Source organism: Monodon monoceros, unplaced genomic scaffold (assembly GCF_005190385.1).
Source record: "Monodon monoceros isolate NGI ecotype Baffin Bay Population unplaced genomic scaffold, NGI_Narwhal_1 Super_Scaffold_13, whole genome shotgun sequence".
NCBI classification, from domain to species: Eukaryota; Metazoa; Chordata; class Mammalia; order Artiodactyla; family Monodontidae; genus Monodon; species Monodon monoceros.
Genome location: NW_021703769.1, coordinates 1075434 through 1098136, shown reverse-complemented (window position 1 = coordinate 1098136; position 22703 = coordinate 1075434). Strand labels below are relative to the sequence as shown.

The 22703-nt window shown below is 62.0% G+C and overlaps 1 protein-coding gene across 1 annotated transcript; it reads left to right on the top strand.

The window, feature by feature from the left end:
- The first annotated feature begins 1496 nt into the window (after positions 1 to 1496).
- On the top strand, positions 1497 to 22374 carry COL9A3 (collagen type IX alpha 3 chain). The gene is made up of 32 exons (XM_029221417.1): positions 1497 to 1574; positions 2069 to 2137; positions 3313 to 3348; positions 3988 to 4059; positions 4686 to 4739; positions 5883 to 5918; positions 6152 to 6175; positions 6398 to 6451; positions 7089 to 7142; positions 7553 to 7594; positions 8692 to 8748; positions 9139 to 9192; positions 9809 to 9862; positions 10057 to 10110; positions 10551 to 10604; positions 10949 to 11002; positions 11789 to 11842; positions 12660 to 12713; positions 12809 to 12862; positions 13048 to 13092; positions 13247 to 13300; positions 13381 to 13434; positions 13925 to 13978; positions 14084 to 14155; positions 15236 to 15271; positions 15785 to 15829; positions 17189 to 17221; positions 17397 to 17543; positions 17716 to 17770; positions 18296 to 18478; positions 20660 to 20737; positions 21562 to 22374. Exons 1-32 carry the CDS (start codon positions 1497 to 1499, stop codon positions 21750 to 21752), a joined length of 2055 nt encoding a protein of 684 aa, XP_029077250.1. The 3' UTR covers positions 21753 to 22374.
- The last annotated feature ends 329 nt before the right edge of the window (positions 22375 to 22703 follow it).

The window sequence follows — 22703 nt, the reverse complement described above, 5'->3', positions numbered from 1 at the left end:
GGTGGGAGGGTCTGCACAGAGCTGGGAGTGAGTTTGTAAGGGGGGGGTTGTTCCAGGCACTTCCCAGCCAGGCTTCCTCTGAGTCTGGCCCAGCAGCGCAGGAAGGAGAGGGCTCCGGGTGGGAGGTGCCTTGGAGGTAGGGGTGGGGTGAAGCTGCTTGCCCTACACCCAGCCCCACACTGCATCTCTGAGGATGTCCTAAGATGACTCTGACTTGGCTGGAAGGCTGGAACTCTGGGGATCCTCTTGGCCCTTGCTGATAGAATCCACCCTCCCTTTGGAGGGTGTGGCCAAGCCTGACGAGCAGCCCACAGCTGAACCCAACGGGGAAGGGAGGTTTTAACTGTTTCGGTTAGCTGCATGCTCCCTCCTGGGCTAATTCCCGTCATCTCAAAAGTTCTGAGCTCTCACCTGCAGAAATGAAGCTCATCCTAAAGCAGCATTTCCCAGGGAATTCTAAAGCCTCAGACACCTGAGGCGGGGCTGGGATTCCGGGCATTCAGTGGGCTCTGTAGGTGACCTGGATGTTTGAGTGTCCCTGGGGGGGTGTCATCGAGTCCTCCCGGCTGCAGGCGCTGCCCTTTACCCGCTGCTCCCATGCGCTGTGGCGCTGCCCTTTACCCACTGCCCCCATGCGCTCCCGGGCTGAAGCAGAGCGTGCCCCAATCTGGCAACCGCTGAGCTGCCAAGGCTCATAAGAAACAGGGAGGGCCCATGCCAGCCTCAGGGCTCCTGTTCGTCAGGCTTTTGCTCGGGCCTCAGGACCACGGTGGGCCTTCCTTCCTCTCTGCAGGGCCCCCGCTTGGCTCTCGGGGGGCAGTGCCGGGTGAGAGTCCGGCCTTTGCCGCTGCTGGTTCACATGGATGGACCACTCAGTACAGTTAAAGTTTGGGGAGGGGGCCCTGGGGGCGGCGTTCCAGCCTAGCAGGCATGGCCCTAGAGTCTATCCTGCCCACGGCAGGGCCCCGGAGTGGGAACCGGGGCCGTGGTGGGCCCTGTCTCACACCTGGCACAGGCGTGCTCACCCTCTCTGGGGGTCTTCCTGGGCCTTGGGCAGCCTGGGTCCCTCTCCGGACCCTGGGGAGGAGTATGGGACTCACCCACCCCGCTGACAGGACTGCCCCTTCTCCAAAGGAGCCCTTCAACGTGGGATTCTCCCTCTCCACGCCCTGGTCGAGGACCAAGGGGAGAAAAGAGCCTCTTTCTTGCTTGCTACAAGGTGTATGTGTGTAACTCACCAGTCCCAGGATAATTTTAACTCAGAGGCTGGCCAAAAAAATGCCACTGGGTTTCTTTTCTTCCCCGACTGTCTCGGCAGGGAGGCGCGGGGCAGCGCAGAAGCCCCCGCCCACCCAGGTGGGCCCAGCTGAATGGGGGGCTTGTGTGAGGGCCAGTGGGGCGGGAACTGGCGTCCAGCCCACCAGCAGCCCCGCCCGCCTAGCCGAGCTCAGGCCGTTGCCACCCCGCCGGGCTCCGCTCAGAGCGTGTGTGCAGCCATGGCCGGAGCCCCCGCTCTGGCCCTGCTCCTGCTTGGGCAGCTGCTGGCCGCCACCGTGACCGTGACCGGGGCGCAGGTGAGCGCGGGACCCCAGTGCACTGGGTTCGCCTTGGAAGGCGGCTGGGGTGGGGGTCCGTGGCTCTGAGGTCTGCGTTGAGCAGCACAGCCAGGGAATAAGCTCCCCGCCTCGCCCCCAGGGGCAGCGAGGGAGCCGGGGAGCCCGGGGCCCCGGGGATGGCGGGCACAGTCCTGTCGCCCCATAGCTTCCTCGCCATCTCCCGGCTAGCCTCCATGGACGCCGGGACACCTCGGAGATGCGCGCAGGGCCTGCCCCTCCTCACCAGGCAGGGTCCGGTGCCAGCGCTGTGTCTCCACCAGAGAGATACAATGTGGCCTTTGTTGCTTGCGGGGCTCAGCCCCGACGCAGCCCCTCCCGCCCAGGCGAGGTGGCAGGGGACACTGCCAAGGCCCTGGACAGGCCCTAGCTCTCCTCCAACCAGGGGGGACCCCCCCCCCCGCCAGCGGGAGAGAGTGGGGATGCAGCTGCCTGATGACATTTCTCCATTTCAGAAAGTGGGACCTCGAGGCCCCCCCGGCCCCCGAGGACCACCTGGGAAGCCAGGCAAGGACGGCATTGATGTGAGTGTGTGGGCGGGGATGGCCGGGGAGCTTCTGCAGGGTTCTCGCTCCTGCCCCAACCTCCCTGAGCCCCAGGCCTGATGGAGAGAAAGCTAACTGCACCTCCCAGGGCTGGGGTGATGAGCCAGCGCCCCTGTGGGGAGTGAAATGGGACAAAGACGATCCTTGTTCCTTCTTGGGGCGGACCCCCCGGGGACTGCCTCCCCAGGACAGGCGGGGGTGGCTCCATAGTGCTCTTGGGGCTGGAGGTGTGGGCACTGGGTGTGTGTCTCTGGGTCCCCGGAGGGGTCTGCACTCCTCTTTTCTGGGGGTAAAGGCTGTCCCTCTGGGTGGGTCTCGTTGGCGGCTACTAGAGGCTGGAGCCAGCCTTGGACGGGGCTGGGGGCTGGCTCTGCCCCGGAAGTGGCATCCTCCAAGGGCACCCCCGCCTAAGCGTGGCCGAAGCCGTATGGGAGGCAGATGAGACCCTGAAGGCTGCCGCCAGGACCCGGCGGGCTGAGAGCCCCCGACTCAGCCACGTCCGTGAGAGTCAGGGCCCTCCAGGCCTCTCCTCACCAGTATTGTTCCCTGGGTAGAACCTGCCTCCTTCTGAGTCCCCAGGGCCCTGCCTGGCCCTTGATCGTCCTGAGTCTCCCTCCTGCCACCCCACCCGTAGGGCCGTCGCTCAGTGTGGCTGTATTGGGCCCTGGACCCAGGTGGCCTCCCCTCCTGGTGGGGCTGGGCACTTGGCGCCCCAGGGCTCCCCAGTCGTTCCCTCTGTGGACGTTTCCACTTAAAGCCTGGCCTGAAAGCCTCGGATAAAAGATTTCAGAGCCAGTGGCCGTCAGGGTGGAGAGGGTGCCAGGATGCCTTCCCGGTCCTCTGTGTGTCTGGAGGCTGCCACCTCCAACCGGGTTTCTGGAGTTTCTCAGGCAGGCGGAGAGGTGGGGCTTCATGACGCCTCCCACCGTTTCTGGGGTGTCCCTGTGCCCTTAAAGTGGGCTCAAATCCCCAGTCTGTCCAGATCACCCCTCCCCCCACCACCTGCCTCTGCACCTGGCCCTAGAGGGGAGGTGCCTACAGGTGTGGATGACGGGGTGAGGGGTTCCATCCTGCCTCCTGGGGCCCAGCTCTGCTCCCCTGGGCGGAGCTTCCAGAGGACACTTGGTCACGTGTGGGCGTCTCCCTCTCTGCAGGGAGAAGTTGGTCCTCCAGGGCTGCCTGGGCCCTTGGTGAGTGTCCTGGCTGCGGGGTGTGTGGAGGGTGGGGGGAAGAGGCCTCCTTCTAGTCTGGAGGGGACGGGTGGGCCTAGAGCAGGGGGGTCATTGACACCCCTTCCCACCATGCTGGGCCCTGGGTTGCCAAAGGGCGGCCTTGGAGCAGGGGCAGAGCGGGAAGAGGTGGGAGGGGCGGGTGGGACTCAGTAAGTCTCCCGGGCAGGGGCTGGCTTTGAATCTTGCTCAGGCAAGTGCCGGCAGGTCAGGGAAGAGGTCCATACAGACCTGCACATCCAGCCCATCCGAGGTCCCACAAGTGAGCCGTCCTGGAGCTGTTCAGGCCCTGCACTTGAGGGTTCTGGGCTCACAGAGGGGCCCACAGAGGGGCCCACTGGCCCTTAGCTGGGGAGGCCAAAGCGTCTGGGTGAGTGTCCTACAGATGTGACCGAAGGAGGGTAGAGGGGCAGCTGGAGGGGGAAGCCCTCCTGGGGCCAGCAAGGGGTGGGCAGGGCAGCAGGGAGGGCTGGGGCTCTGGTGGAGAGGGGCCCATCTAGGGCTGCTAGGTTGTGCCCCGCTGGAGGACACTTTTCTCCTTGGTGAAAGCCAAGGCTCTGGCTGGAGCTTCGCTCACGCCTCTGCCCTTTCCCTCCACAGGGACCGAAAGGGGCCCCGGGGAAGCCAGGGAAACCAGGAGAAGCCGGGATGCCGGGACTGCCTGGTGTGGATGTGAGTGTGCCGGCCCCTCCTTCTCCTCCCACGAGCCCCCCACTCCCCTCCCAGCCTGGACGGGTTCCATCCCAGCGCCCAGGAGTCAGATTTAATTGCTGTTTTCCAACTGGGCCAGCTCAAGCAGGAAAGCCAGGCCCAAGAGTGTCTCCGGATGTCCCCCGGCAGGGTCCCTTGGCCTTCATCCCATGCCCGTTAGTGTCTGGCCCCGTCTGCCAGACGCCAGCGCCAGCGCACAGGCGAGGTGAAAGTCCCGCGAGCTCTGGCTTCTCTGGGAACAAAGGCCCATTATCCAGACCCCTCCGAGCCCCAGGGTGCCTGCGTCAGGGGCTCCTCAGGAGCTTAAGGCCTGGCCCCAGGCCCGGGGGCTTTGCACGCACTGGAGGGGATGTCAGAGGGGAACTCTCCTGCCCGTTGGGCTTGCCCACTCCGGCAGGTGCTTCAGCCGCTGGCTTCCCACCAGGTGGGCGGTGGGTGGGGCCAGAGGGGAAGGTGCCCGACCCGAGGGTCTTTCTGGCCTCTATCGACTGGCTTTAGTTAGGGCGGGGCCCACGCCTGCTTCTTCCCCGAGAGGGCACGTCCTTCCCATGTGACTCCTCCATCCCTCCTTCCACCTCCCTCCCCAGGGTCTGACCGGGCACGATGGACCCCCTGGACCCAAGGGCGCCCCCGGAGAACGGGTAAGGCAGGCACCGCATCCAGTGGCTTCAGCTCAGGGGCGAGGTCCCAGCCAGGGGCAGCCAGGCTGAGCACCACCTGTCCACAGGGTGTGGGTTCTGAGGGCAGCTGCTGTGACTGCACTGGCTGGGCCCCGCCCCTGCCGTGGGGTGGAAGGGGGCTGGAGGGCATGAGGACACAGGGTGATGAGTGCCCCCCCGCCCCCTCTGGTCAGAGCTGTCCCAGCCCTCAGACCGTGCTACGGGGGCTGGTATGGTTGGGGCGTGAGCGGCCCCACATGCCCTCCTCCTCCTCTGGTGAGCTGCTGCCCCTCTCTCTGTGCCCACCCTAGGGGCCCACGGTCACCCAGCCTGTCCCCCGAGTCTGACCATTGTTCACCAAAACCCCCTTTCTGACCAACCAACTCCTCTCGTGGCTCCAAGTGCAAAGCTGAGACCAAAAACTCCCTCTCTGTCCCCCCTTCGAGAAGTGACTGTCCCCCAGCCCTGGGGTGCAGAGGGCAGGGGGGCTGTGATGGGGGGTAGGGAGCCAGGACGCAGCCCTGCCTTTGGGAACTGGGCTGTAGGAGTGTTCTGAGTGGGAAACAAGGAAGAGGGTGGCTGCCTGCAGCCGTCAGGTCCTTTGATGTTTCCAAGGACGTTGGGGGAGTGGGGGAAAGTGGGGGAAGGGAGGAGGGGGGACTAGCTCCAGGCTTTCTGCAGGGAGCCTGGGGCACAGGAGGGGAAGGGCCTCCTGAACAAGGGCCTCATCCTTGGGATGCAAGGCAGCAAGAGGACCAGGAGGGTGCTGGGCGGACGGGCAGGCCACCAGCTGCTGGAGGTTTGGGGCTTCCTACTGTGGACCAAGGAGGCTGGAGGGCTTCCTGGAGGAGCCGGGCATCAGGCTATGCTGTGTGGCTCAGGTCACACCTGGCATGTGCCTTCCTGGTGGCCTGCAGTAGGAGGCTTTTCCTCAGGACTGCTGGTAAAGGACCAGTCCCAGGCCCCTGGGACATCAGAGGTGCCCCCCACCCACTGTCGGTCTTCTATAAAACAAGAACCCCCTCCTCAGGGGAGATGGACTTGGGAGGGAAGGGAACAGGTTTGCAAACACAGGCGACGGTGCCTGGGCCCAGCCCACCCCTGACGCCCCCTTTCATTCCGCAGGGAAGTCTGGGACCCCCAGGGCCACCTGGGCTGGGGGTGAGTACTGTCTTCTCCTCCTGGTGGGAGTTTGAGGGGCCCCAAAATGCCACGTCTGCTGCCCCTCTGCAGCTTCTCCTGGGGGCTGGTCCCTGTGCTGGGGTCCTAGGTGCTATCTGGGCTGTGCCCTCTCATCCCCAGCAACTCACCTGACCAGCTCAGGGGGATGGGGTGGGTGGTGGGCAACCTCCTCCCGTCCCAAGCAAGTTCTGACCCCATGCTTGGCATTGCAGGGCAAAGGCCTCCCTGGATCCCCCGTGAGTACTGATAACCCTCGTGCTCCCACCCCCCCCCAAGCATGCCCGCCACACCCCGAGCCAGCATGGCCACCAGGTCCCAGACCAGGACTGGGGCGGGGGGTGGGGGGAGAGGGCAGGCTGGCCCTGTGTAGGGATAGGGGAGCCCGGTCTGGACTCCCCTGGGGATCCTCAGAGCTCCTTGGGTGCAGACCCCCATCTCTCACTTCTTACCTCCCCCAGGGAGAGGCAGGGGTGAGCGGCGTCCCAGGAGGAATTGGCCTCCGGGGCCCCCCGGTGAGTAGCTGCCAGGACTCCACAAATGCAACCATGGGGGGGCCTCCCCGCTTTCCTTCCCTTTTCCCTCCCCCGTCACCGCCTCCCTGTGCCCCTCCTCTCCCTCCCCCTCGCCCTCTTTCTTTTTTTAAATTTATTTATTTTATTTATTTGTTTCTGGCTGCATTGGGTCTTCGTTGCTGCGCGCGGTCTTTCTCTAGTTGCGGGGAGCGGTGGCTACTCTTCGTTGCAGTGCGCGGGCTTCTGACTACGGTGGCTTCTCTTGTTGCAGAGCACGGGCTCTAGGCGCACAGGCCCAGTAGTTGTGGCGCACGGGCTTTGTTGCTCCGCGGCATGTGGGATCTTCCCGGACCAGGGTTTGAACCCGTGTCCCCTGCATTGGCAGGCAGATTCTTAACCACTGCGCCACCAGGGAAGCCCCCCCTCACCCTCTTTCTTGGTGGGCCTTCGTGGCTGACACCCAGGACAGGGCAGTGCAGACCTCAGGACGCACAGGGCTGGGGCGGGCCAGCACGGCAGCACTGGGGGTGCCCCCATAGGGGCATCTTCGGAGGGGAGGCTTCTCTCTGGAAGTCGCTGGGCCCCTCACTCAGGTCGGGGCTGGCCCTGCTCCGTCTAAGCCATCATCCCCCCACAGGGACCCTCTGGACTTCCAGGCCTCCCTGGCCCCCCAGGACCTCCTGGCCCCCCTGTGAGTACTGGGCGGGGTTCTAGAGCCTCTCAGGAGGAGTCCCAGGCATGATGACTGCTTGGTGGGCTTGGCTCCCCTGTCCCCAGGGTGCCCATCCTCAGGCCCCCCATGCCCCCAGCCCCAGCACGCATGCACGTGGAGAGTCCTGGCCACACCCCAGACATGAACCAAGTCCAGGCCGGAGCCGTGAGCCTCAGCTGACCCAGGGCTAGTGAGGCTCGGGCCTGGTGGCCACCCCGCCCCAAGGGCAGGTGGTTTCTGTCATTGTCACATGCCCTGCAAGGGGGGGGACCAGCAGTACCTGGCACTGGCCACGGGGGGATGAAGGGCCCCTGAGTCCCCTGGAGGTCTTGAGTGGGCCGGGGGAGGGAAGGGGGGGCCACGTCAAAGCTGGCGTCTCTCTGTTCCAGGGTCGCCCAGGGGTCCTTCCCGAAGGCGCTACTGACCTTCAGGTGGGCACATGCAGTCTTTGTGAAGCCCTTTGTCGGGGTGCCTGTCTTGGTGGGAGGGGCCTGTCTGGAGAGCACAGGAAGGCAGGGACGGGGGCCCCTAGGGACGGGTTCAGTGCTGGCGGCACCAGCTCTGGGTACGGTCCCCCCGAGCTGCCCCTCCCCGCCCTCACCGGTCTACCCTGGCATGCGCGGCAGCACGAATTGAAGTCAATTTAAGTAAAATCACATGTCGACCCGACCCGCCCCTCGGCACAGAGAGCTTGGCTGCGCTGGGGGCGCGGACGGGAGGTTTCCCCATCACAAAAGCCCAGAGTCTGGGGCCCGCTTTTGGTTGTTGAGCTGTATCTCTCTCATCAGAAGAAAAACAGTGACTTTGGAGGCCTGGGGCTTGTGGGCTTCGTTTGCACAGCTGTTCGTGGGCCAGGCCAGCACCCGGCCTCGGAGGAGGAGCAGCTGGAAGTTATTAAAGGGAGAGCCTGGCCCAGCCCGCTTGCCCACTGGGGCTCCTGCTGCCCTTCTCTCCCCAACCCGTGTCCTGAGTGCTTGACGGCTGGTGTTCTGAGGGAGGGTTTGGGGGTCTTCTGGAAAGAGGAGGACAGCTGGGGGAGGTGGATGGCACTGGCTCTGTGCCAGAGCAGCTGTGGAATGATCCAGACACCCCCATGCCACCCCTGGGCTCGCCAAGCCCCCAGGTGTGGAGCATCCGGCCTGTGCCCGAGGACCACGTGTCCCTCCCTGAGGCAACTCTGGCACCGAGGGGACCCCCGAGCAGAGCTGGCTGCAGAGCCGGGCGCGTGATAAAGGCCCCTTTGTGAAGCCGGCAGCCATCAGGCTGAATAGCAGCTTTGAACCTGCACTGGGGCGGAGACATCGGAGCCGGCTATGAGGGGCCGGCGGCCGTGCTCTGGCTCTGCAGCCCCTCACCGCGCCCCACGGTGGCCCTGAATGAGGCCCTGTCTGGGCTCCCCAGGAGGCCCCCGTGTGGCCCGAGCTCCCCTTCACCCACCCCAAATGGCCCATCTCCGGGCCCCTGGGTTCTGACCTCAGCGCTGCCCCAGGTTTACCGGGAGGGGTCTGACCATTCTGTTTCCCAACAGTGCCCGGCCATCTGCCCGCCAGGCCCACCGGGGCCCCCAGGAATGCCAGGGTTCAAGGTGAGCGGCCACTGAGGGCTCACCTTCACACCCCTAGGAGGCAGCGGGGCCCCCGTGTGGGCGGAGGTCCGGGGGGAGGTGGGCGTCCAGAAAGCCTGCCCTGGTTGCAGGATTGTTGAGGGAAGCAAGGTGGGCTGGCCTCTGCCCTGCTGGGGGACCTTGCTCTGTCCCTGTCCCCCTTCACCTCGGTGACCTGCTGGGGACTGGGGGGGGGCATTGAGAGAGGGCGTGGGGGAAGGCTGGCCTCAGGCCCCCAGCCCCCTTCCCTGGCCCAGCCCTTCTCCCAACCGGGCCTCTGTTTCCCCAGCTGGGCTGGTGGGCCAGGCAGGCCTTAACTGGCTCAGGGCCGCTTGTGGGGTCTGCTACCGTCCACCCGCCGCTGTCTTTCAGGGACCCACCGGCTACAAAGGGGAGCAAGGAGAAGTCGGCAAGGATGGCGAGAAGGTGAAGGCGGCTGGCGGCTGGGTGGTGCCCCGGGGGTGGCTGGGAGGCACAGGTGCTTAGGGGCGTGGGGGCTGGGTCTCTGGCAGGGCTGGGGGTGTGTGAGGACGTGCTGGCTGCATCTCGGTGCCCTCTGACGGAGCAGCTTCTGTGCACGCCTCCCCTCGGGGCCTGGCTCTTAGAGGCGGGTGATTTGGGGCAGGGTCTCTGGACAGAGCCCGCAACACCTGGCCTCACACGGAAGCTCCCTGAGCTTGGGCGGGCCCGCTGCGGGCTGGAGAAGGTGGGCCTCAGCCCGAAGTGGCCCCCAGTAGTCCCTGCCACTGCCCTGGAGGGCATCTGTGCATCCTCACCCACAGGCTGCGGGCGAGGCTGGGTGCCCTCTAGCGCGGTGCGAGCCGCCAGACTGCCGTGTGAGCAGCAGGGGGGCTGGCTGCCGCCAGGAGGAGGTGTCTGGGGAGGGCGGGGGAGGACACGGGGCCACCTCTCTGGGCCTTGGGGGCTCAGCTGTGAAGTGGGGCGACGCCCCGCATGGCAAGGGCTCTGGCAGCGGGGTGGGGCAGTGGGCTCGGAGAGGTCGGGGAGAGCTCGGGACTGACGCCACCCACCTCTCCTGCAGGGTGACCCCGGCCCCCCTGGGCCCCCTGGCATCCCAGGCACCGTGGGGCTGCAGGTGAGTAAGGGGAGGTGTTTGACAGGTGAGGATGTGGGGTGGGGACAGTCCACCAACTCCCAGGACGGGAATCGGGTGCGGGTCCTGAGGCAGGGTTTGGGGGAATATACCAGAGCCCTTCAGCAGCTCCCGGGACGTGTGCGGTCCCGGGGGCTGCCGGCCCAGGCCCTGCAGCTCCAGCTCTCTCCCTGCAGGGTCCACGGGGCCTACAAGGATTTCCAGGGCCACTCGGACCCCCCGGGGACCGGGTAAGTCCACCAGCCCCCCGCCGCCTGGCCCTTGAGGGGCTGTGGGCCAGCCCGAGGTCAAGAGGTGGCTGGGGGGCCACCTCCAGACGTTAGATGGGCCCCTCGAGCATGGGTCCTCACCAGTGGCCACAGGTGGCCTGTGTGACCGCAGCCCTCTGGGCCTCCACTCACTGGATGTTTCCCAAAACTGGGGCCTGTGAAGGCTTTTGTGGCTTGGGCCCAAAGGGAATGGGAGAGGCAAACAGGGGACAGCAGGGGAGGCCTTGGCAAATGTGGGAGGGGGAGGGGCTTGGGGACCACTGGGGGGATGACGGGGGAGGGGCCTGCTGGGGGGCTTGGGTGGGGGGCTCCCGGCGGGCCTCTCCAGATGGAGCCGGGTTTTCTGGGGGATGCTGCCCAGGCTTCAGAGGAGAGGCTCAGGTGCCCCTTCTCCTCCACAGGGTCCCATCGGATTCCGAGGGCCCCCCGGGATCCCAGGAGCCCCTGGGAAAGTGGTACGTGTGTCTGGGGGTGGGGGGTGGTCCCGTGCAGGCCCAGGCTCTCTTCTCTCTTGCTCACTCTGACGCCTCCCCCAGCCCCACTGGGCTGCCCATCCCGTGGGCACACCTGGGGGGGAATCACATGTGGCACACCTGGGCAGGTACCAGTGGACACACCTGGGGGGAGGGGGGCGAGTCCAGAGTCAGCCTGTCCTTCGTGGGAGATTTGCGTTCTCTCTTTCCAGACATGAGGTGAGGTGTGGTGAGTGTCCCTCTGGCCTCTGTGACCCTCAGCATCGTCACCCTGCTCTCCCACCTTCTTGAGTTAACTCTCTCCCTGTCCCCCCTTGTCATTGCAGGGTGACAGAGGCGAGAGGGGCCCAGAGGGGTTGCGCGGCCCCAAGGGCGACCTCGTAAGTGAGAGAGCCTGTGTTCTCTGGGTCCTTCCTTGGGAGAACCTGATCCACAGGGCGGGTGGGTGGTGGTGGGGGATGGACGGTAAGTCCAGGGAGGCGAGGGGCAGCTGCCCTCTCCTGCGGGTGGGGGGGAGCCGCTGGACAGTGCCAAGCTGGGCCTGGGGGTCCCAGCCCTCCCCCTGCCCAGGCGGCTCCCCCAGGAGTCCCCCGGCCTTGTTGCCCCATGGCTCCTTGAAGCTGCTGTCACCTCGGCAACTCCTCTCCGGAGCAGCAGGGCAGGGTCCGGAGGACCACACTTCTGAGTGCGCACCCTGGCCACTGACATCCGTCAAGAGGCCCTGGGCAGTGGGGCCTGACCTTGGGCCAAGGATGCCCAGCTGTGAGATGCAGTAACAGAGAAAACGACTCTCGGGTTAAGCAGAACATAAGTGAAGCCGAGAGAAAATTAAGCATCTCACGAAATGAAGTGACCGTCTCTGAACCAATCTCGTCTTCCCCCGGCCTGAGCCTAGCGGCCGGAGGTCCAGGAGGCGGCCGTGTGATACCGCAGCATGCACAGGAGCCTCAGCTCCCGGGTGATGGGCCTTTTCCCCTGGGGGTCGGGCCTGGCCCACACAGCTGTCCCCTGGCCCAAGCTCAGTACCCGGAGTCTAGAAAGTGGTGTGCACGGCACGTCTAAGGCTCCCAGGCCTATCTCCCCCGCCCCCCTCCCCTGGACCTAGTGAGGTATCTGGAAGGAGCAGTCCCGATGGGTCTAACTGCGGTCCCTTGCCTGTCTTTCAGGGCAGGCCTGGTCCTAAAGGCATCCCTGGCATGTCTGGGCTGGTCGGAGAGCCGGTGAGTGCCCGTGGTTGCCAGCATAGGGGCAGAGGGGGCTCTGCCGGCCCCTTGCTCCCTGCCCTTTGCACCTGCTTCCCCGGGAGAGTCATTCTCCTCCCACGGCCCTGGGCTATACTTCGGCCAGCTGCGCGGGCCACTGGCCCTCCCTTGTTTCGCTCTGCTGTCGCCTTCTGGAAATGCCTAATTTGTGGGTGAAGGGCCTGCACACTTGCATTTTGCCGGAGGCCACAGAATCTTTTGCCGTCTAGACCACACAGAGGTAGAGGGTCTCGGGCTGAGCGCATCTGCATTCCAGGGGCACGTGAGGGTGGTGGGGGACTGGGTGGCACAAGTGAGGGGGCATTCTGAGGCCCTAGAGGATGGGCCCCTGGGAGGCCACCTGGGGTAGCACAGCCTGGCAGTGGGAGGCTGAAGGAGGGGAGGGAGGGACCCCCAGCTGCTCTCCTGGCACCTTTAAAGCACACGGCTGTCTGAGATTCCAAAATTAGTCAAGCCTCTAGGATTCGGCAGGCCTGAGCCCAAATCCTGGCTCCCAAGCCTCAGTTTCCCCGTCTGTAAAGTGGGCACAGCAGAACTTCCCTGGGGCGCATGGAGTCTGGGCGGACGCGGGGCGCGGGGGGCAGCGTGTGGTCTGGGTGTGTCCTCACCGCCCTCGTCTGCACGATCGGAGGACAGCACAGCTTACTACCTGCCCCCTGAGCCCAGGAGGGCAGACCTAGTGCAGGTGGCTGGGGAAGGGAGGGGCTGGTGGGCGTGATCTGGAGGGTGACCAGGCTGATTGCCCACTGGGCCTCACACCATCCGCTGTCCCCAGGGCATGCCGGGCAAGGATGGCCGGGATGGTGTGCTGGGACTCGATGGCGAGAAGGTTGGTACTGGCTGGCGCTCTGCAGGGGAGGAGGGGTCTGCAGGGAGTCCAGCCTCCAGGGCCTCAGCACCCCATGTCCCCCCAAACTCCCACAGGGAGAAGCTGGTCGCAATGGTGCCCCGGGAGAGAAGGGTCCCAATGGGCTGCCGGTGAGTGCATGGGGCTCCTGCCATGGCCCCAGGGACAATGCCAGTGGTCATCTCCCGTGGGTTCCTGAGTGGGGGCGCCTGCAGGGGGCTGTGCATCAAGGCCGGGGAGGCTGCAGGAGCCCCTCACCCTCGGGGGGTGCTCTGCCTCTGGTCTTGTATGCTGACCTCTGACCTCTGACCTGCAGGGTCTCCCTGGACGAGCAGGGTCCAAGGGTGAGAAAGGAGAACCGGTACGTGGCTTCTTTCTCCTGGGGAGGGGAGCGGGGAGGGGAGGGGAGGAGGGAGGGGGGGAGGGGGGAAAGGGGGAAGCGGGTAGGCCGCAGCCTGGATCCTGGGCAGAGGGATGTGGGCAGAGCTCACGCAGGGCTCACCCCTCCCCTGCAGGGCAGAGCTGGAGAGCTGGGCGAGGCTGGCCCCTCAGGAGAGCCCGGTGTCCCCGTGAGTATCTGCAGCCCTCACCCCCAACCCAAGTGTGCGCGGACTCCGCTGACACCCTCTGTCCCCCTCCCCGAGCGTAGGGAGACGTTGGTGTGCCCGGGGAGCGTGGCGAGGCTGGCCACAGGGGCTCAGCGGTGAGTCGGGGGAATGAAGCCTGGGGTGGGGGTGGGCCTGGAGCCACAGCCGAGTGGCCCCCTTTTCTGTGTGGGCTGCGGTGGCGTTCTGGGTGCATGAAGGGGCTGAGCCTGTGAAAGCTGGGACACAGTGGTGGCCAGGCTCGAGCTGTCCTGTCCTTGAGACCTCTGTGCTGAGGAAGCGAAGTCCCAGCATCCAGCCGGCCGAGGGAGCACCCACCTGGGGCCTGGGAGGTGTGGTGGAAGCACCCCGCCTCCCAGCCCCACCATAGACCAAGATAAGGAAGACATCGGCATCGGTGCCCCGCGCCAAGTCTGACTGACGCACGGGGCCCGAGGGCATGCCTGACCTCTGCGACCCCCAGCTGCCCCCCAGGATCCCTCCCACCTCTTTCCCCAGTAACTGGGCCAGATGGCTGGGGACCAGCTCCTGTGTCTGCCCAGCCCCTGCGGGGGAGGCGGAGCTGGACTCACACTCTCTGTCTTTCAGGGGGCTCTGGGCCCGCAAGGCCCCCCCGGAGCCCCTGGTGTCCGCGGTTTCCAGGTGGGTGAGGTCTGCGCCCAGGGAGCCCAGGTGGGCCAGCCGGGCTGGGGAGGGGCCTCCACCGGGCTCCCTGTGGGTGCTGACGCGCTGCGTCCTTGTCTGTAGGGCCGGAAGGGCAGCATGGGAGACCCTGGCCTGCCTGGCCCCCAAGGCCTCCGAGGCGGCATGGGCGACCGGGTAAGTGGCTGTCCTAGCAGGGGTGTCCTGCTCCTGCACCCTATCCACAGTCCCACGGGACACACAGCGGCGCCACGTCAGCGGCCCCCAGAGGCACCTCACACCATGGGTGCGCAGTAGTCGGGCACTGTAGGTGTCCCTATTGTCCCATGATATTTGGGACACAGAGGGCCCCAGTCTGGGTGACCGGGGGCCCCGGGAGGAGGTTGTGGGCTGTGTCTGGGCTCCGGCCTAGCCGCGCTACACCAGGTCCCAGGGGAACCTCAGGTGCCTTCCTTGGCCGTCCGCCCGCCTGCTGGCAGTGACAGGACCCAGGAGCCGCCATCTCTGGTGCCCCTTCATCCCGGGCTTGGTGGGCCACAGAAACCACGGCCTGGGGCTGGGACAGTGGGGCCCTTCCTCAGCCTTCAGGCCAGAAATGCCAGGGGTCAGGGGCATGCCAAGGGCACCAGGGCCTCCAAGAGGTAGAGGGAGAGGCCCTGGACACTGCGCCCGTCCCCATGGGGGCCAGGGGCCGGTTACTGTATCCCCCGCCACCCCGGTCACCCTCGCCTGCACTTTGAGGTCACAGGGAAGTTTCACTCTCTGGACCCTTTGGGCGGGTTCTTCCTCACGCTGCTATCCGAGCCGATGGACAGTTTTTATTTTAACATTTTAGGGGTGATTCTGGCAGTTCCCAGACATGCCCCTAATCCCGCAGTCCCCTGGGAAGGTGATCCATACGAGCTTCGGGCTCTGACTCGGCAGCTCGCGGCGGGAAGCTACCCTGGGACCGTGTGAGTGAAAACGCCGCACGATCCAAACTTTGTCCGGTGGTGCCGAGCCCAGAGGCCTTGCTGTCCGGCAGCAGGGCCCGTGAAACAACAGCGCACCCACGTGGGGCGAGGCTACGAGCCCCTAAAAAGATGAGGGCTCTACAGGAGGATCCCAGCACACTTCGGGGCCAGGATGCCAAACGTCCGGGAAGGAGGCTGTTTCCACAGCAGCCCGGGTGCCCCCAGCTCGTCCTGGCTCCACAGCAGGTGCGGGTCACCCAGGGATCCCTGTGGTTTCTTTAACGCTGAGCCTTTCTCTGCCCAGGGCTCGGGAGGATCTGCAGGCCCAAAGGGCGACCAGGTGAGCGACCGGTGGTCAGGTCAGCTGTGGGCTGCCCGCTGTCTTCAGGGCTGGGGGGCATCCTTCTCATCTCTCCCATCTCCCTCCCTCTCCCGCCACCCCCACCACCACCAGGCTGACAACTCTGGGCACCCAGCCGGACCCGGGACCAGTTGGCTCCTGGGTACAACGGGGGACGCCTGTGGCCTGGGCGGCTCCTCTGGGACCCTCAGAGTGGGGCGTGTTCCCTGCTGGCCATCTGGGTTCCAGGAGCAGATTAGAAAAGTGTTTGTTCTCCAGGCAGCACCTTCTCTCTGGGGGGCCCAGGAGCGGGGGGGGGCGGGCGGTGGCGCAGCTCTGCTTCTGACGCCCCGGGAGCAGCAGGAGGACCTAGAAGAGGCTAAACCCACCTGAGGCTCTGCTTACTGTCTGCTTGGTGCCTCGGCCGGGGTCGGGGTCTCTGGCACCAGCTCCCCCCACGGTTGGAGGACGGCAGCGTGGACAGTTCTGTAACCTTGAGCTGTGTCGTTTCAGGGCATCGCGGGCGCCGATGGCCTTCCTGGGGATAAAGGAGAACTGGTGAGTATGAGTAAGTCGGCCTCACTTTTGACAACAGAACTCACCACATTCGGGGTGGGGGGCTGGGGAAGGGACGCATCTGCAGGTCCAGGCTGGGGTGGGCCGAGCTGAGGGCCGAGGCGCAGGGGAGGTCCTGACTGCTGACCAGCCCCTAAGGCAGAAGGCGGCCCCAGGCCCAGCTCTGGGGTTTTCTACCCCGTCCTGTGCTCCATCTGCAGCTCCAGCATGAATTAGCCAGAGTTGAGACTGAGCTACAGAAAACTCTGCTTCCACAGAGCTAAAACTCAGGTTGAGTTTAGAATAAAACCCTGATGGAGTTCGTCGACAGAGTCACACCTCGGGGGCTGAATGAAACGGAACAGTCAGGGGGTTTGGGGATGAAGATCTTCGTGGCTCCCAGTGGTGAGGGTCTCCAGTTCTGTGACTGAGCCCTCCTCTGAGTCTAGAGGAGACGGGAAGGGCTCAGCCCCAGGGACCCTCGTCTCCAGCACAACCTTGTAGCCCAGAGCCAACTTTTCCCAGCTTGAGCTGAGACGGTCTCAGTCGTGTGCACGAGTGTTGTTCATCTTGGTGAATTCCTAGATGACCTTGACACACGGGACCCTGGGAACAGCCCCCCGACCTGCTCCATCCCGGCCTGCAAGGCGGGCAGTGCCCCTCACACTGTGCTCTCAGTGACTTACCACTCAGGCTGTCTGAGCTGAAAAGCCTGGCCCCTCCATCTCCCTCCGGCTTCGAGGGGGGCCACCAGCTGTGGCCTGAGCAGAGGGAGGCGGCATGGATGGATGAGTGGTCCTGGGCCCTCTGCTGTCTGGTTGGGGCCCAGTCCCTGTCCCCGTCCTGCCAGGCAGCCTCTTGAGGTCACAGCTGGAGAAGGGGGAGCCTTAGGCACAGAGACCCTCAGCTCCTCCAAATGTATAACAATAAAGACGCAGGAGGGAGGAGATATGGGGACATATGTATATGTATAACTGATTCACTTTGTTATAAAGCAGAAACTAACACACCATTGTAAAGCAATTATACCCCAATAAAGATGTTAAAAAAGATAAAGAATGGGAACAAAGTAAACATGGATGAGAAAAAGGACTATGCAGCTAAAACGCTCTTTAGGGAAAATAAGTTTAAAAACGTCAGTAGCTATAATACAATCTCAGCAATATAAAACAAAACCTAGAATAAGAGGAGTGGCCACTGTGGCTATTGTGACGCCATCAAATGCAGCTTCACGGAATGACTTGCTTTCCTCTTCCGTCCCCAACTAATAACCGGCTAGACTGGTTCCTGGGGAAGTAATTCCCACCAACTAACAACACGCAAGTAATTAAAATGCACATCTTCCCTTCTGCTCTTTTGCAGGGTCCCAGTGGCCCTGTCGGACCCAAAGGAGAGGTGAGTGCCCGGTAGAGGCTGGCTCCTCGGGGCCCCCGGGCCAGCCCCGGGGCCCTGACGGCCGTGCAGATCTCAGAGGTCTGCTCTGGTCAGAAGTCAGGAAACTGTCGGCCCTTCTTCTCCCAGAGGGAGAAGCCCATGCCCTGACCCACCCCTTCCTGCTGTTTCCCTCTAGTCCGGCAGTCGAGGGGAGCTGGGTCCCAAGGGCATCCAGGGCCCCAACGGCACCAGCGGCATAGACGGCGTCCCGGGCCACCCTGGCCCCATGGGCCTCCAGGGCGTGCGAGGAGTGCCTGGCATCACTGGGAAACCCGGAGTCCCGGTACGTGTCTCCTCTCCGGAGCCAGTGCTCACTGGTGCCGGGCGTTCCCTGGATTTAGATCGAGTCTCTTCCAGATGATCAAGGTTACTTTGCAAAGTGTGATAGTGGGGGTGCCTCAAGGAGATGCCAGCGTGCCCCCCAATACGATGATGGATTTTGGGGTAAATTCCAGGGCAAAGAAGCCAGCGAGCAGCACATCAGAGAGCTGTGTGTGGGGATGGTCAGCGGTGAGTGCCCTCTGTCCTGTCCCGCCCCGCCCACGGCCCCGCCCGTGGAGCTGCAGCCCCTCCCACCCCCAGCCCCATCCTCGCCTTCACCCCATCCCCACGCAGCCTCACCCTCCACCACCTTCCAGCCAAGCCACGCTCCCGGCTGGCCTACCGCCCGCGGTCCTCGGGGTCTGCACTGGAGGGGGCCCCCTCCCCGCAGGGTTCACCGCGGTGCCTGGTGCACAGGGGATGTTCTAAATGTCTGCTCAATGAAGTGGTCACAAGGGTCAAATAATCGTGCCCTTTCAGCTCTGACAGACCAAGTGGACATCTTTTGGCCTCTCCGATTCATGAGCTCTTTAAGGAGCTCTAGGGCTGTGATTCACTCTTTGGGTCACCGAGGACTGGACAGCATTTATCACGTACCCAAAGCGGTTAAAGCCCTTTTCAATCAATGAACAAACTTCCTTTGCAAGGTAGTATATTCGCGCTTTATATAACACACTTCTGATGAACAGATGTCTGATCTCTGTTTTCCAAAAGAGCAAATCGCACAGCTAGCCGCGCACTTGAGGAAGCCCTTAGCACCAGGGTCCATCGGTCGGCCGGGTCCCGCTGGCCCCCCCGGCCCCCCGGGGCCCCCAGGCTCCATTGGTCACCCCGGGGCTCGAGGGCCCCCTGGATACCGCGGTCCCACCGGAGAGCTGGGAGACCCCGGACCCAGAGGTGAGTGCAGTCCACCCACCACGCGTCCACACGCCAGAGCCCCCAGCCAGTACCCCAGCCATGAAATCTGCCCCCGCCACGCAGAGAGGCTCCCCTGTGGGGACAGGGTGGGGGAAGAGACCCAGAGGGGAAATGGGCCCAGAGTCACCTGGCCTTCAGCCAGGGTCCTTCCGGCCTTGCCGATCCATGTCTGACACACACATCTGAGCTGCCTGGGAGGCCCCCTCCCCTCGCCTCCCCCCCCCTCCCTCTGGGTCCACGGGCTTATCTAGAAAAGCCCTGGGAGGTTGAGCCATTGCTAGAAGCTGCCTTGGGTAGAGCCCTTCATGCTTTCAGGCCCAGCTCGGTTAATTCCTTATTAAACCCACGGGTTGTGACAACGTTTTTCAAAATGTGATGGTTTTCTCAAATACTGTTAGAATAACATTTAGGGGAGGAGGGTTGAGAAGAATGTGAGGAATGAACGCACAGGAGCCCCATTTGTACGTAACAGCACTTCCCTTCAGGAAAACTGGCATGTGTGACCATTTATGTGGCAAAAGGCAAAAATTATACATCAAAAATCCATTTTAAGGACTGTAAAGAACTCGGGACGAGTTGAAACGAGGTGAGAATCTTGATCGCACGCAGGGGTGCCATCGTAGGGATGCCTGGTGCCCAGACAGGGAGCTGTTGGCCACTAACCTTTTCCAACAAGGCCTTTAACACTTAGTTCATTTTAAATTCTAACCGTTTGCCCCTGCAGCCGGCCTGCCCCCAGGCAGCTAGCCTCACGGGCACCATTCAGGATTTAAAGTTCGTGATTGCAATTTGTTCCAAACGTATTGACCAAATAATTTTCTGTTTCTGAAAAAGAGCTTAAGAAAAAAGTTTCCAAGGGAAACTTCCTTCTGTGAGCTCCTTTTGTCCTCTGTGAGGTTAAGTTAAAATACCTCAGCAGATGAAATGCTTCCAGAATTAGAGGTATCATTTCATTACTGTTAAGACGCTGGGAGATTGAATAGTTTCAACACTAGAGGGCAAACGTGTCAAATGCACCTTCTCACCCCGTCCCAAGTTTACCATCAGACATCTCCCTGTTGTCTTGGAGACGTGTCTGAGTTCTGCCCGTCCCTGGGCCATCTGTGCCAGTACAGTCTGCGGGGGGGATGGCTGTCCTCAAAGAAAGGCCAAACAAGGTTTTCTCTAAATAGGGATCTGAATGCCTTTAAGACTTTTGAAAATAAAATTCAAAAATAGCATTGATCACTTTATGGGGTCTCAGAAAAACTGCCCAGAATTCAGGGGAGGCCGCCACACGGCGCGGAGTCAGCGTGTTCCCTGGGGCGCCTGCCTCAGGGTGGGGATGACCGAAGGTTATTGTTTGAATTAAACGAGAATATATACTGTAGGTCTTCAGGCAGAAGCCACTGTCAGGGCTGGGCTTCCATCTCCCCCCGGGGACCCAGCAGATCGGGGACCTGCTCTGGAGGCCGGGAAAGCCCAGGCCCCACGGGAGGCCCCGACTGCCCGGCCCAGGGGCTCCTGATCCTTTGTAGAAGGTGTGTTACCCTCTGCGATGGGAAAAGTGACAAACACCAACGGAAAGGAAACTGGTGTCACTGCTTTTACCATCAGGCAGGACAGACCGCGCCCAACAATGCTGCTTGCCTCACTGAGCGTCACTATGTTGACAAGAGGCTCGATTTTCCAAGAACATCACTCAGGATAAGCTGTCTGCGGCCAGCATCACACAAAGACTGGCCGACAAGCAGGCCCTCGTAGCAGGGCCTCGGCTCACCTCCCAGAGACCAAAACCAGCTGCAGGTGGAGGAGGAGAGAACACAATTCAGGGGACGTTTTGAAACACCTTAGATAATTTGTCAAAAATCATGTTGAACATAGGGATACAGGGCAAACACTCAGCTGTTTCACAGGCATAAATATTGTGAACAAACTAAAGGTCCAAAAGTGCAGCTCTGAGGCTGGCGAGTCACGCGGGTGGGTGCCTTCTGCCAAATCCATCCAGCCCGACACTTTGCTGTGTGTCCTTTTCTAAACGTTTTTGATTCGGTAGAAAGCTTAGGAAGCAGGCACCCTGCTTGTAAAAAGGCAGGATCACACGCTCGCCACAGCAGAAGTCTGTCTTTGAACCTGAATCAGGGCTTCTAAGCAAATGCGTATGTCACTTGCCCTTGACAGGAAACCAGGGGGACAGAGGAGACAAAGGCCCAGCTGGCGAGGGCCTGGACGGGCCTGACGGAGACCAAGGGCTCCAAGGTATGAGGCCGCTGTCACTGACGTTACACAGGCACCTCTGGGTGCCGAGCACGTCTCCTCCTCTTCTGAGGGAACTTTTCTCCTGACGATGCACCCTTAGAGGCCAGGCTAGGGACTGTTTTAACGACCCTTTAATCAGATCGCCCTGTGTCTGTTTTAGTTCAGGAGTTTCAGTTAAATTCTATTCAACTAAAGCCATCGAGTATCTATTTCAGTTAAATTCGAACAGAATTTTCTCTTAAGTGACCCACACGTACCCTGGATGTTGGCACTTTTCATGCTGAGTATAAATACTTTGCCGAGAGGGAGGACGGCAGCCCCAGCCGCGTTCCATCCGAGCATTCTCGGGGGCTGCCCCGGGGCCGCCGCATCCGCACACACGTCCCGGGAGCAAACACACACCTGTCGGCCCAGCTCCTTGCTCACTCCACCCCTCCCCACACCCCCAGCTCCTGGTTTCTCCTCTGCCGTCCACCTGCCCAGGTGCCCACCACCTTGGGGGGGGGGGGCTTTCTGTCTCACACCTAGTCCATTCCCACGCTTGCCACCAGCATCGTCAGCATCACCCTCACTCACCCCAGACCCATTCCTCACATGGCGCCGGCTGGCATTTCTCAAGTCCGAGCTGCCCTGCTTAGGACAGAACCCGGACTCCTGCACCCTGGCCTCTGCCCTCGTCCTTCTCCAGCCTGAGCGCGCCTCCCCTGGGCCCCTCCCAGAGTTAAGAAACGAGCTACAGAAACACAAGACTTGGGTTGGCTGAACGGACACACCACTGATGTCCTCTCTCTGTGTCTCCACTCACCTTCCTGGTGTGTCTCAAGGACCACAAGGCGTGCCCGGTGTTGGCAAAGATGGCCGCGACGGGGCCCACGGAGAGCCTGGGCTCCCTGGTGATCCTGGCCTTCCCGGTGCTGTTGGCGCTCAGGGGACCCCCGGCATTTGCGACACCTCCGCCTGCCAAGGAGCTGTGATGGGAGGGGGCGGGGAAAAATCAGGTCCCAGGAGCTCCTAAAACACAACTTCAGGAAGCGAGTGAGAAAGCGATGCCGACTGAAGCAGCCAGCTGTGCCAGGACCCCGCGGGGAGCAGCAGTGTCCTGGCATCAGTGGTTGGAGACCGCTGTGCCGTCCAGCGAGGCCTGCCCCTCCTGTCCTCAGCGGCAACGACTGGACACTTGGTCCCCGAGAGCATCCTTCATCGAGCTGCTGTCAAAGTGTTCTGTCTCTACGTGTATTTACAATGGTCCATTCGGCTGTAACATCATACCTCAGACCCAGGCCTATGTAATAAAATCATCAACCCAACATTTCAGAGGGATCTAGGGTGTACATATAGAAAGTTTTGTACAAGTTCACGAGAGAAGAAAATATTCAGCAACTTGTTTACATGGCATTTGTGTAAAGGCTAAGATATCATTTAAATAAAATGATATATGAAATCTTCAGATTAATGACTGGCCACAGTATTACAAAAAAAATAAAGAATTTAATGTACAGTATCCCTTCCATACAAAGGTCTCGTCTGATTTACCTGCCTCCTTTGTGTACAAACGTTTAACTCTCTCCCATTGACAGTATTTATTGAAAGTGACTGTACTGCACTAAAGTCTATTGGTATTATCTATTGTAATAAATAAAGCCACTCATTTGAAAAACTCAGTTCCAAACACTACAGTTTATTACACAGAAAGTAATGACTCTCAATATGAAAATGAGGGCATTGAAGCAATCTAATATCTAGCAAGTATTTCATTTATGGACAAAAGTACCTTTACAGGAGATCTCTGGAAAATTTCTAGCAAAAAGGTTTAAAATAGGACTGCATTTTGCGATACAGTTCTATGCAGCTAGAAATCTTTACAAGGGGACGCGACAGACAAATGAAATAAAATGTCTACTTACAGTTAAGAACAATTTAACTTGTTCTAGTTGCTAAGGGGGCATATTTAAAATGTAAATAAAAC